This window comes from Parasteatoda tepidariorum, chromosome X1 (assembly GCF_043381705.1).
Source record: "Parasteatoda tepidariorum isolate YZ-2023 chromosome X1, CAS_Ptep_4.0, whole genome shotgun sequence".
NCBI lineage: Eukaryota > Metazoa > Arthropoda > Arachnida > Araneae > Theridiidae > Parasteatoda > Parasteatoda tepidariorum.
This window is the reverse complement of record NC_092214.1, coordinates 23,430,114-23,441,389: the sequence shown is the minus strand read 5'-3', so window position 1 is coordinate 23,441,389 and position 11,276 is coordinate 23,430,114. Positions and strand designations below refer to the sequence as shown.

General features: G+C 24.6%; 1 protein-coding gene across 2 annotated transcripts in view; it reads right to left on the bottom strand.

The window, feature by feature from the left end:
• LOC107455315 (CTD small phosphatase-like protein 3) overlaps positions 1 to 11,276 on the bottom strand; it is a gene marked incomplete in the record, with an annotated part of 33,521 nt that overhangs the window by 20,482 nt on the left and 1,763 nt on the right. The window contains 4 exon segments of one of the 2 annotated variants that reach the window (XM_071187713.1): positions 511 to 669; positions 3,042 to 3,103; positions 4,663 to 4,799; positions 6,458 to 6,549. In XM_071187713.1, the coding sequence (XP_071043814.1) occupies positions 511 to 660 (150 nt within the window). 2 annotated transcript variants of the gene reach the window in all.

Sequence of the window (11,276 nt, the reverse complement as noted above, 5' to 3'; positions counted from 1 at the left end):
AATGAGGACTTCAATAATTTCGCTCCGCGGAAAATTAAATTCCTCATAAAATATTTTAACTTGTGCAAATAACAATTTCAGCGGAAAAAATGGAAAAATCTGAGAAAAAGCGGAAATCCGCGAATCCGCGGAAGAATCTCATCCCTATAATATGATTTAAACAAAACTGTTACAATATGTACCAACAACAAAAAGGTACAATATGTACCAACAACAAAAAGGTACAATATGTACCTTGGGACACTTTGTATATTCTACTATAAGAGGTTAAAAAAAATTTTTTTAAATTTGTGCTGGAAAAATATATTACAAAAGAAAACAAACCATCTACCATCTGCAATGAAACATTGTCTTTAGGTTGTAAATCTGGGTATAATTGTTAAAGCTAAAATTAAGATGTGAAAAAGTGTCCCACTCTCCTCAAGTTCTATTTAAAATAATATATAAATAACAAATTTACTCTTCTTGAGCTAATTACTAAAACTGATTTCAAACAGAATATTTGCTTACAATTAAAAATTCTTTGCTTTTTCTCTTGCACATTTCAGTACTTGGTCTTTTGGATTTATTTGACTCTTCAGTATGAAGGCCCATTTCATCAGATACAACTTCATTTGGATCAATATTAAACCTTTGACGAGAATTTCTTTTCACTACCATGATTGGAAACTGAAAATACATTTAAAGTGTTAAAGTCAAATTTAGAAAAAAATAAATTTTATATATATATATATANTATAGTTATATATATATATATATAAAACAATAAGTTGATATTAAAAAAATCACATAGAAAAGAATTAGAAAAAAGTATTATAAATTTCAGATGAAAATAAGCACAGTAGAAAAATTTCCATAAGCAACAACATAAATTGAAAATAGAGATTTTTATATATTTGGCAGGTTTGCTTGATTATCTATTTATTGGAGGAAAAAAAAATTGTTTCAGAGAGAAAATAGCTGTCACGCAACTTTTTTTGAAATCAATTATGTAGCTCTAATGTTGTTTTTTCAATTGCACAGCAGAATAGTGTTTATCTATACTAGTTAAATGTTTAATTTTAGTAAAATTGTCAAGCCTATAACTATTTGAAAGGAAGATTTTACAAAATAGCAAGCATACAGTGGTAAGTATAGCACATGGTAAGTTCCAAGGTAAGTGTTGTACCTTGGCACAAAATAAAAATTTGCACCACCCAATGAAAGAATTAAGCATTTAGTGTACGTAGGTGTTGTACCTTGATCAAATTTTTCTTTACAAAAAGTTTTTTTACCGAAGTGTATATTCTCAAAGAAAACCACACTAATGAATAAATATATAAGGTATTACACACAAAATATTTAAGTTTCGTAAATCATTACTTTCTACATAAAAAAAGGAAAAGCTAAAATTGGATCAAAACTACAATATTTATTTTCATATATAGGGAGCCAAAAATGAACGGAAATCGTCAAACATCTTGAGAAATACACATCAGGTTAAAAATCTAAAAACACGCAAGAGTAATATTTTTGTGAAATGTATTCAATGAAAATCACTCGACTATCCCCTAACCTTACATACAGAGGTGGGGGAAACTTTAAAATTATAAATCATCATATTTGGCTAGACAGCCCAGAGTGAGCCAGTGACTTCTGAATTCTGGCCCACTGGATTTGATTTTTGACACTTGTGTGCCAGCTTCTTTCCTGGACAACAAAAGTCATAAATAGGAACACATTGCCAGCAGCCATAAATAGGAACACATAGCCAAGGGATGTACAGCCACACCTATCAAAGAATATTAGCATCCTAAACAGGATTTTTTTTAAAAAAATAATAAAGTTAGAATTTATAGCAATCAATTATACTAGGAAGTGCTGCCCATGCTCATTTCACTATTAATTCCCACAATTACTAGAATTGTTGTTTCTTACAATAAACAGATTGTTGCATCTAAATTGAAAATTATTCATTTGAAAGATTCAAAATATTTTACTGAATTAACAAAGATAAGGTTTCACATATTTAGGTATCAATTCTATAAGAATGAAATTTAAACAAAATAATTTTCTTTTTGGGTTACTATAATTTTATCTATGTTTCTAATAATGATTTACAATCTCATATTCTTTGTTATAATTGCTAATGTTGATTGGACACAGTTTTATACAAAACTTATATTAAAGTAAATAGAATTTGCTGCCCTATCTATAATAGTAAAATGGTAAATAAGTTTAGATACCAATTTAAAATGCTTATAAAATGAATAAGAAACACAGCTTTTAGTTTTGAGACTTGAATTTGAAATAACTATCAAAATCAAATATATAATAACAGCAGAGAATATTATGTTATAAGAAAAATCAATATTACAGGCCTCAAATAAGGTAAAAATAATATTTTATATGTAAACACCTTGAGTTTTATTAATTTTATGCGGGTGACAACACAAAAAGCTAGATCTTTATATGAAAAAAAAACGGGATCATAACATTGCTGCAAAAGTACATTTCTGACACCTTTTAAATTTCTAGTTTTAACACTCTTCCTAGATGCTTTAATGCGATTAAAAAATATTTCGATAGGTAAAAAGGTGAATTTTTGATAACATGAAAGTGATTTTATTTGATAACTTGCCCACTGGTTTGGTTTATTGAAGGTGATTTGGTAGCGAAACCAATGTCTTATTATAATATTTCAAGATTGTTATTTTTATTTATTAATTAATTTTTTCTATAATGAGTAAAATTTTAAATTGACCATCCTTTTGGTTTAGAGGGAATAATAATTAAAAAAAAAAAACTTTTAAATAAAGTTTATTTCTGTTTCTCCCTCTTGAAATTATACTATACTTTATAGATAGAACACAAAAGGGTTTCAAAAATTTTCTATAATGAATAATAAGATATTGTTTCAAAAAGAAAAACAAAAGTTTGAAAACCAATATAGTAAATCAACTAGACATAGCATAGTTAGAAAAAACATAGCAAACAAAATAAAAGAAAAATATATAGAAACAAAATATTGCACTCAGTTAATACTGGACTTAAATACTTACTGATGCATTCACTTCTTTTGCTACCTTATTCTTATAATCAATTATTAATACATATTTCACATCTAGAAATAGAAACTTTTATTAAACATTATTACATGACAAAAGTATATATATATATAAGGTTTGAGCAAACTTTATTTTTAGGTAATTGATTATACATTTGAAAGTTAGAATGATCAATAAACTTACTATCAAACTATATCTTCCCATAACAATTTTTATTTTTATTTCAAGCTTTAATAAGATTCTTTCAAATCAAAAATAAAAGTTAAAACATGATTTTCCTCAGCTCTTTGTTAGTATTTTCATTTTATTCATTTACTTTTCTACAAAACTTGTAATATTCATCCAGTACTTCAATTTAACCAATCAAATTATTTTACTCAAAATTCATTGGCGATAATAATCTGTCGATCGTCTACATTTTCGATTTAATGAGGAATAGATTTCTATTTTTACATTCCCTTTTTGCTTAGGTATCTGCAAGAATAGGCAGCAAGTTATCTTCTTTGCATTAAAAGGGTTTATTTCCTTTGCTAACACTTGCAAACCAAATGTTAGCAAAGGAAAGACCATTTATTTAATATTTTTTAATACCTTTTTAAATTTTAACTAAGTTAAACTTTATTTTTTTTTATTGTAAAATTGTTTAGATAAGTTCTTTTGACTTAAAGAATATTCGAGTTCTATAATGACTAATTTTTGCATTGTCCATTTTAAGGTTATTATGTTAGCAATTATTCCTGTTTTATGACGACATTGGGTCCAGTTTTTATGAAAGCTGATTTATCATATTAGTATGGTTATGCTCTATTGTACAAATCTGTTTTTGTGAAGAGGCATTATTGCATACATATTTTATATCTATCTATCTATCTATGAAGAATTTTTGTAAAGTAATGGCAGTTGGATGGGGACAATCAGGAATCTAAAAAACTCTCAGCCTTAACATCAAGAATTTTTAATTAATTAACAGTGACTGAATAATTCCTAACAGACACTTAGGAGCATGGGAAGAGATCTTATAGTAGATGATTTATTGATAGATAAAATGGGCAAACCCTTTGCTATTAATTTTTAAATAATCCGGCTACAGCTTAATCATTAAAATGACCGTGAGAATTAATATAACCCTATAACTGAAACATTTTTGTGGTTGGAGAAATAATGTAGCTTAAGGAATAAAGAGTTTAAAATAGATTTTGATATTCAAATCTATTTTTAACTTAAGTGACAGTGAAATAATTAGTTATACATTCATATTGACAGGGGTGATTGTGAGCCTAAGTCAAAATTTCGGAAAATTTCTTGAGTTAAAAAAAAAAACAAAACAAAAAAAACAGTTTAAATTGAAAAATTAGAAAAAAATTTAAACAAGTTTTTTTTTCCTTTTTCTCAATATTTCTTAGTTTACTTAAAATATATTTAAAATTTTACACAAACCTATACCTGGAGAAGTAATTAAAATTTACAAACATGTCTTTTTTTCTTGAGTTTAACAACTATTTACTGATAACAACTATTTACTGATGAAAAAATTAATCATGAATATAAGCTTATAAAGTATCTCTCTGGCTCACCCTTACAAACAAATAAAATAAACTGTGTTTTTAAGTTCCACCTTTGAAAATTTGATTTCCAGAAACTTCTGTGATCAATGATTTTTCGAAACGTCTGGACCTTCGATCTCCGGAAACTTCCTGATCACTGTTAACGAAAAATCCGGAAATCCGGATTTTTTCCGGATCACAATCAGCCCTGTATTGAATTAAAAAGTTAGCTGTTAATTGTTAAAAAAAGAAAAAATATTTAGATTCGCTTTCTTATTTTTTATAAGATGTGATAAAAATTAAACAACTGCTTTGATTCAATTAAAATTGGATTAGGAATGATTAAAAAAATTAAATTTATGAAATTTTAAAAGCTAGGAAAAATTTTATGCCTATAATGGTATCGCAGATGCACATATTGTAGTTCCTTCATTAATTCATTTTTTAAATGTAATTATTGAATGAAATTATTAAAAGACATTTCTTATAAAGGATGGTTGAATATTTTCATCTGGGGGATTTGGCCCTGGATAATTGGGACAATACCCAATTTTTTAATCAGTGAAAAATTTCAGTTAAATTTTATAAAAAGAAATGTCTGGTGATAAAACCAGATGATTTGAATTATGATTGTTTCATTTTAAATAAATATATATTATTTTTGAAAATAATTGGGTGAAATAATAAAAAATAACTACATTTTTATAAATTTCAGTAAATGGAAGAATTAACCAAAATAATGGACTAATTATAAACGTAATTAATAACTTTTTATTGTAAATATTTCCTGAATATTGAATTTAACATTAGACATAATTATTTAATTAATATGAACTTTTTTATTTAATTTTTATTTAAATATATATATTTTACATTATTCATATTAGTTTAATACAGTCAATAAATTGGCTCATTGCAACGGATCACTTGGGTTATGCCAAACAATAAACAATAGTACTTTTCACTAAATTTATGTTCTATTTTATTTTGACCCTTTACCTAATTAAACTTTTACTTTTGACTACTTTCTATTGTCATTAAGCATTTTAATTACTCTTCTAAAATTTATAAGCTAATACTTTTCTTGTTTTGATAAGCACCATCTTAAATATTTAAAATCACTAGGTATAAATAATAATTCTGAATGTGACAAATAGAATATTATCATTATGATATAAACTCGCCCTTTACCAGAATTTTGTCAACTTTTACCGAATTTAAAAACAGATATTTCAATATTATAAAGCAATATAATTTAAATATTATTAGAGATAGTCAAATTTAAAATTTTTTTTTTAATTGCTAAGTTTATAATACATATTTTAATATTGAGACATTTTCTCCTTCACAAATATACATTAATATAACTTATTTAACATTTTTTACAAAATTTATCTTAATCTATATTTTTTTTTCAGAGTCCCTGTTCACACTTTTTCAGAATGTCAATTATGTAAGCTAAAATGAAATAAATAAATAACATATATGTATTGTAATAGTTTAGTTACAAAAATACTGTTTTATTTGGCTAACCAAGGCTTGGCAGATTCAAGATTTGTGTAAAAATATGTCCTATTTTCTGTTATTAATTTTTTTTAGGATTTTTTATGTTCAGCTGTAGTTCTGTGAATTGGCTTTTCCCTTGTGCTTGGCTAGTACATATACTTCACTTCTTGCCCTTCTTGGAGCAGACTTTCTAATGATTGCTCTTCCTCATCCCGTTTTTCTGCTATGGAGAAGGTCGAAACTTTTATTCCATCATAATTTTTGTAATTATATTATTATTATTAATCGCAATTACATTATAAATCTACTTGATAAAGATTTGAAGCTCTTTCTTAACTGTTAATATAGAAATAAACTTACCAAATGCAACTAGTACTGCCTTTAGTATATCAACTACTCCTGGCTTTTTGAAAACTTCATTTCCATTTCATTTCTATCTTCACATTGGTCGCCTAAATTGTGGAAAATATAATGAATGATCTAAACTTATGTCTAAAGAAAAAGTGTTTAAAAACAAACAAACAGTAATCTAATTTTATTTTCTATCATTTTCAGAAAAAAGCTTTAAAGTCTACAGAGTGTAATGTTTTTTTCAATTCTCATCTAACATTCTGCAACCAGACTTAAGATATTTATAAATGTTCTGCAGGTAATATCAGAAATAAACTCTCACCAGCTAAATTAATACCATTTTTTAAACTTAACCGAAACTTGAAAGAAAAAAAAACTTAATTTAATTAGTTAAATATCCAATTATGTATAAATGCCTAATATATAATGAAACAAAAAGGAAAATCTGATAAATTTTTTTTTACTTAGTTCCAAGTGTACAGCCAAATTTTTCAATAAAAAAAAAGCACTAAAAAAATAGCATTATTTTTTTAAAAAATAATTATATTTAGGCTTCAATCACCAATAAAATTTTTCTATAGTCGAAAGTTCTTTTATACATTCATAATATTAACAAATAGTAAAAAGATTTTCAAAAATTAAAATTATTTATAAATGCATACTCTCAAAAAGACTAAAAAGATTAATATTATTGATCATACTGAGTTGAGAAATATGTGTAGATAATTAGGCAAACTAAGAAAACTTAAATAAAGTTATAATACAAATATAACTTAGACAATGGACCCAATTAAATTTTAATTAAAAATTGTAATTTGGTTCAATACTTCTTTAATTGTATGAAGAAGAACAGCTAAACAAACATTTAGTTAAATCTTAACTTAATTACATAAAATATAATGTATTTACAATAAAAAGACCCCCCCCCCAATTCTGTTTGCATAAACTACTTTAAATTTTACTATAAATAAATAAATCAAATAAGAGATAGAGACAACATTTATTGTAAATTTACCCTAAACTTTTCATGAAATAAATAAATAAAATATGAGAGAGAGAAATGAATTTTTTTATTAACTTATTCTAAACTTAACAAGAAAATAAATAAACAAATCAACTCAGAGATTATAAAAAATTTTGCCAAAGAAAAGTAATTAAAATAAAAGAAATAGATGCATAGAATTTTTTATATGAATTTTCATTTTGAAATTACAAATGTGACTAAATAAAAGGATACAAAATAAATATTTTCAAAATATAAAATTTCTGCCATTAAAATTTATTTATTCTAGTATTAATTTATCAAGTGAATGAACAATTAACAAGGGGAAAGAAGATTAATATGAAAATGCTTGCGTGAAAACTAAGCAATTCATAAAATATAACCCTCAGGGTTGGCAAGTTTTTGACACATGACGGTTTTTACCGGTTTATACCATGGTTTTTACCGTCATGTCAAAAACCCATAGTTTTGATAAAACTGAATTTTAATTTGAGTTTAACTGCTTATGATTTAAAATTAACTCATTTTTGGGCAATAAAATTAAAAAAAAAGTTGTTAAAAGATATTTAAGAACAGATTTTTGCATTTTCCCAACATGATTATATCAAATCATACTATTTCAAGTAAAATATTAGGATACTAAACAAAATTTTCAACATTTCCAAGCATCATTTTGTTTGGCATATTACATTACTCAAGAATGTCAAGTCATTCCTCCCTGACTTAGAGTTTGTTAGTAGTTACAAGTTTTGAAAGTTTTGTTTAGCTTATTTCTAATATTTAAGAAATGCCAAATTTTAAATTCTTCTTTTTAGTTCTTGAATTTATTAATAGTTCCAAGCTTTTTTGTTTGTTTGTTTATTTCTAACAATTAAGAAGTGCAAAATTTTGAATCCTTTGCAAATCAAGCTATAATGATAAAAGTTAAGTATCACTATTTTCAATAAGTATATTACAATATTTCTGTATGAATGTATATCCTTCTATAAGAATACATGTATATAGTTGCAAAATCAATAGCAATCATTTACAACACTCATTTATAAAGGCAATTAAGTGAAAATAATATATTCCGCTATATGCCATAAATTAAAGAAAACAGTAGGTTTTTGACGGTTTTTACCGGTAAAAACACGGTTTTTACCACTGTCATGTCAAAAACCAGTTTTTGACGGCAAAAACCCAACTCTGATAACCCTTATTATTATTTTTTTTTTTATACATGTTACATTTACACAAATTAAAGGCTAAGGAGAATGAAAAAAGAGTGCACAAAAATTTATTAAAAGAAAATTCTTAAAGTAAAATAAAAAATTATGAAGCTTATGGGCATAGGGTTCGGTTTTACTGGTAAAAACCATGACGTAAAACCTGGTAAATACTATTAACCCATGTTAATTTTTTACAGATATAGTGTTTTGTTATTTATAACTGTTAGCAATATATATATTATTTCAATATTATAGCTTAGTTTATTAAATATATATTTATATATATGTGTAAATCTCAAGTAACAAATTTCAATATGAGTCAATAACCATTAATTAAATATTAAAATCATAGTTGTAAATGGCATTGTATTATATTATTGTATAACTTTATTACAGCTGCATATATAGAAAATAACAGAGAAGCTCAAATAAGCAGAATTTCAGAATTTTATTAAAAAAGAATTAAATTATTTCTTTTCGTTTCTCATAAAATAATATTTAGCATAATAAAAAATCTACAGTAGTGATAAGGGTAGAATAAAATAAGGATTCATCTCACCTATCTTTTGTAGTTTATTTTTATAAAATTAGAATACGAAGAAAAAAAAATTAATTCTTGCTTATTTCAGTTTGTATATGCACTTTAAGATCAAGATTTTCCAAAATATCCATTTGTATGTAATATTTGAATTGTAATACAGTAGGGAACTGATTATCCGGAACGATCGGGACCATCGCTATTCCGGATAACTGATTTTTCCGGTTTTCTGTATCGCTACAAAAAGCCGTTTTTTTATTGTTAAACCCAACTAAAAAAATTTTTTTTCTTGGAAATAATCTTAAAAAGAAGAAAAAACGATGGAGTAATACACTAATGATTATTTCCAAAATGATGGTAAGGTAAACATCTTTCAAAAAAGAAAGAAAAATCCTAAAATCTTATGAGGAAAAAATTTTTTTTTTAAAAAAATGGCGGAAAATTTGTCGAATTTCGTTCCGGTTTTTTGGTTTTCCAGTTTTCTGATTTCCGGATAACGGGTTCTGTACTGTAATTCATTATGTATGAAAATATCAAAAATAAGAGGAACAACAAAAATGAATATCAATGACGTATATAACAGAAATTAGAATAAAAATGTTATCATCAAGACTATTGATAATATTATTATCAAGACTGCTGACAATATTAAATACACAAATGTTTTAATTTGGCCATAAGTTAGATTACTTTAGAAATCAATATATGATAAACATTAAAAAAAATATCTATGGCAAAAACAGGCCTCATAGAGGTTTTAACAAAAAATTAGGAGAATAAATAAATATTAAAAAAAAAATTGTAAAAAAATAGACAAAATCAAGACAATTTCAGTGCAGAATATTCTTTAAAAAAAAAAAAAAAAAAAAAAAAAAACAGAGCAAGAAGAAAAACCAACTAAGAAGTTATAATTTACTAATCTAAACATCTATCTAAAAGTTATATTTTGCTTCTTAATGAAAAAATTTTTTCTAAAGTTTATCAAAACTGATAAACTAACATTTTAATTCAAAAATTTTTTGAACTTTTTTTTAGAATGACCTTATTTGATAAAAAAATATATGTATCATAGCTCCTATCATCTTTTAATACTTAAAATACTGAAAAACTTGCATTATTTTGTGGTCACTATACTTAAAATAATTTTTATTGAACTTGATAAGAATCAATCCTTTAATTTAATAAAAATTCAACATCTGCATATTTAAGAATAAAAAATATATTTAATCTTCTACTTTCGATCATAACATACTCATTAAGTGTAAAAATTATTTATTAATAATTTTTAAGAATTAAACCGATTGCCATAAATTCAAGTTTGGATGGTAAAAAAAAAAACAAGTAATAATAAGCAAGTACACATATTTAATGCCAAATGTCATAATTTTTTCTTAATACTATATTCTCTTCCATACACTACACTTAAACTAGCATTAAAACTGAAACAAGTTAATAACTAACAAATTGCCAAAACATAAAAAGTATTTAATGCGAGGAAAAGTCAATAGATTGTGATCAATCAACAAAAGGAAAGTTGCATTATTTTTTGAATTAATACCCTTTATTTAAAAAATGCACCTTTAAGTGTTTATTTTCTTAATTTTCAGTTTAAAGTATTAAAAAAAAGTTTTAAAGTTGTATATCAATCTTTTTTTAGTTTACTTTTTTTAAAAGAAAATTTATACAGAGAGATTGTCTAATAGCTTACCTTTAATTATTTTTTAAAAGTTTCAAATGTTTCTGTTTTTTGATAATGAGTGAGAAGAATTATTTAGTGAAATACACACACAAAATAGTATAAGAGAATAACTTAAAAATTGAGGATAAAATTCAGTTATTTAATAATATTACATATATTAATAAATTTTAAGGGTGATAAATGAGTGCCCTTTTTTATTTCTAGGGAGAATCTCAGTTCTTTTTTCTAAATTTAATATTAGCATTTAAAAAGAGATCTCATATAATATGCCATACTTGTTACATTAAATATTATAAAAACCGTAATATTGCTATATAACAAAAAAAAAAAAAAAAAAAAAAAAAAAAAAAAAAAAAAAAAAAAAAAAAAAAAAAAAA